This window comes from Ochotona curzoniae, unplaced genomic scaffold (assembly GCF_017591425.1).
Source record: "Ochotona curzoniae isolate NIBS_2020 unplaced genomic scaffold, NIBS_Ocur_1.0 contig_2404, whole genome shotgun sequence".
Lineage (NCBI taxonomy): Eukaryota > Metazoa > Chordata > Mammalia > Lagomorpha > Ochotonidae > Ochotona > Ochotona curzoniae.
Window position 1 is genome coordinate 10,337,211 of NW_024465451.1, and position 3,258 is coordinate 10,340,468.

General features: G+C 60.2%; 1 protein-coding gene across 1 annotated transcript; it reads right to left on the reverse strand.

Annotated features, from left to right (window-relative positions):
* Positions 1-319: 319 nt before the first annotated feature.
* On the reverse strand, positions 320-1,365 carry CITED4 (Cbp/p300 interacting transactivator with Glu/Asp rich carboxy-terminal domain 4). The gene has a single exon (XM_040974448.1). The coding sequence runs from the start codon at positions 1,178-1,180 to the stop codon at positions 638-640; it is 543 nt and encodes a 180-aa protein (XP_040830382.1). The 5' UTR covers positions 1,181-1,365; the 3' UTR covers positions 320-637.
* Positions 1,366-3,258: the final 1,893 nt, after the last annotated feature.

Genomic DNA, 3,258 nt, shown 5'->3' on the forward strand with positions numbered 1-3,258 from the left:
GCCGGGATGTACACTTCGGGTGCCCCCAACTCCCTGCTGGCACTGGAATCCCTGGCCCACCCTGGGGGCCCAGCAGTTCAGTTGTGTGGCCACCTGCTCTGCCACAGCTGCCTGTCCCAGGGCAGGATATCACTACTGCGAAACTCAGAACATATTTTCCAAACCAGCTGTTGATTTCCTGGCCTGGGCACTGCAGGGGGCCGCTGCCTCCAGACACTCAGGCTGCTCCACAACCTCGGAGCTCTGGAGATTAAACGAGTGATGGGGAAAGGAAAACGCGAAGCTGAAAAGTGACCTAGTTTATTTAGGTTTCGCAGGCCGGGCCGGGCGTTGTTTCCCTCTTGCGGGGCTGCGTCCTACCCCGGCGGCGAGGGCGGGCGCTTTCTGGAAGGGGGCTCCGGACCCGATCCCGCAGTGGGGGGACGTCAGGCAGAGGCCCGGAGTGGCTCAGATTGGGGAGTTGGGGTGAGGAGACGGCGGGCACGCCAAGTTCCGGGGCTGGTCCAGACGCCTTCACGGAGTGGCGGCAAAAGGTGCGCCTGGACCGCCACCCGCGGGAGGCACCCTCACGGAGGGTGCGCCGGAGCCCGCCGCGGCTCCCCAGGCCTGTCCCGCCTCCCGGGCGGCGCGGCCCCGCTCAGCAGCTCACCGGGCCGGCGGGCGGTGCCACCCCCAAGTCAGAGAAGCAGTCGAACTCGCTCTGGCCCAGGAAGAGCTCGGGCAGCTCCCGCACGCGGTGCAGCCCGAGCTCCAGCTCCAGCGACGTCAGCGCCTCCTCGTCGATGAGCTCGGCGTCCATGCCTCCCAGGCCATGAGCGGGCGGCTGCGGGGCCCCTGCTCCGGGCGCCGGCTGCAGCCCCGGGGCGGCTCCCGCGGCACCCGAGGGCGCGGGGCCACGGCCTGGGTACAGCGCCGTGCCCGGCTGCAGGTGCGGGCTGCCAGCGGCAGGAGGCGGCACGGCCGGGAAGGGCTGGAGGGAGTGCGGCGGCCCGAAGGCCCCATATGCCACGGCTCCGGGTTGGGGTGGCGGTGGTCCCAGTGGAGTCCCCCGCGGCCGCAGCCCGCTGTCCAGGCAAGGGCCGGCGTACGGCTGCAGAGTCCGGAGCGCATGGGCGGACGCGACGGGGGGTGGCCTCGGCATCAGGCGGTAGCCCTCGGAGAGCATCAGGTGGTCGGCCATGGCGACTGGTGGAGGGTCAGCGCGGGCCGCGCCCTGGCCTCGGCCAGCTGGTCCTCTGCAGCGGGAGGGTCGGACCCTGTGCCGTCCCTCAGTTCAGCCGCGCAAAGGAAAACGAAACCCGATCCGTCCTCCTGCCCTGCGCAGGACGCACCGAGCCCCGCGGACCTGCGAAACCCACCGCCGCAGCTCTGGGCAGTAAGCGCGTCCACCCGCCACGAATCGGGTCCCTACCCAACGCGCCGCGACGAGGGGCTTGGCGAGTTTTTATATCTGGGAGGCGGAGCCACCCCACGCCCTACCGCTTATTGGCTGACAGAGATTTCTGGGCGGGCCACCTAAGTCTCGGCCCCTCCCCCGGCAGGAGCTCCGCCCCCTAGGCTCCAGGCCCCGCCTGGGCGATGGGTGCTGCTTGGGGGTGGGGCACAAGGCACCTGCCGAGGGGCTGGACACCAGGCCAGGTACCTGACGGCCTTGCACTGACCTGAAGGTGGGGTGGTGCCTTGTAATTTTCCAGACACTGAGCGAGGCTCAGAGGCATAAAAGCTATCTTGGAAGCATGTAGTACAACCGTGGTGGAGTTAAAGACGGGAACCCAGAGCTTGGTGCCCACTGCGGGGGCGAGGCTTGGGCACCTTCGCATCACCCCGAGGGCACCAGTCAGACCTCTTCTGACTCCGCTGCGCTCGGGCTGTCGAAGCATGTAGGGAGCTGTGATTAAAGTAATTTACGGGCATGTCTCCTGAAGGACTTGCTCATCTTCTTATCGTCAGTGCATGGCCCAGAGCCTGGCCCCAAACTGGCACAGCTGTGGGAGCAAACAGACCTGAACCCCTGGGAGGAAATGCAGCCCATTCACCGACCTTCACAGGATCTTTAGCTTCTTCGTCCGTAAATGGGAGGGGAGGCCGTAGCAGCACCCACCCACCCTGGGATGCTGTGAGGTTAGGTGAGGGGCACACGGTAGGTGCATTAAAATGTTTTCCCAATGTAAGATGGGGTTTAGTTCTGTCCTCAAGGCCAGACATTTCACATTTCCTTTATTTGGGGGGGAAGATTTATTTATTTATTTATTTATTTTTATTTAAAAGGCAGATTTACACACACACTCTCTCACACACACACAGGCAGAGAGAAGATTTTCTATCTGCTGGTTCACTCTCCACGTGGCCGCAATGGCTAGAGTTGACTCAGTTTGAAACCAGGAATTTCTTCCCTGTCTCCCACATGGATGTAGGGTCCCAAGGACGTGGGCAATCTTCTGCTATTTTCCCAGGCACATTAGCAGGAAGCACAATTAGAAATGTTCTATTAGAAACAGAACGTCCAGGAGATGATTGGCACCCATATGGGATGCTGGCATTCTAAGCAGAGGATTAACCAGTTGAGCTACCACGCCAGCCCCTACACTTTCCTTTAATAACAACAAAACCCTGGATTTGTTGAGTGCTTTCTCTTCTACAAGCCTCTTGTTAGGACCAGAGCATGAATTTCCAGCCCATTTCACAGCTAAAGACACTAAGGCCCACCAAGAAAAGGGTGCTGTGTGGGGGTCACATGCAGTGAGTTCACATGTGAATATGATGTGTTTTCCTAATCTGGGCCCCAGGCCTCCCTGAACTTTGCCCTTCACCACGGGCCACTTTTTCTCTTCCCCTGTAGTGGCCTTGGAACTTCCTGGAACTGGGGCTTATCTGTTTGGTGGAGAGGTGAGAACACCGTGAGAGTCCAGGGGCCCAAGTTGCAATGTTATCTCTTTCACGGCAGGCATGTGACTATTGGATGTGGGGTGCTGATCTGTGCCCAGCCAGCCTGAGAGTTAGGGGGTGGGGTGGTCACGGATGACTGCCCGTGGGAAAGCCACAAATGCCTACGGGCAGGATCACATGTTTCTGCCCAGTGTGAAAGTGAGAGCTGCACGCTGGGGTTGATTTCCGTGCATGTGCCTCTGAATGAAGGCTTCACACTAAAATTTCTAATCCTGGCTGTGCATCAGGTAAACCTGCACTGGGGATTTAAAAAAAAAAAATACAGAATGCTCACTCAGACTCTCTGGGGGTATTTTTTTGAATCATAAAAAT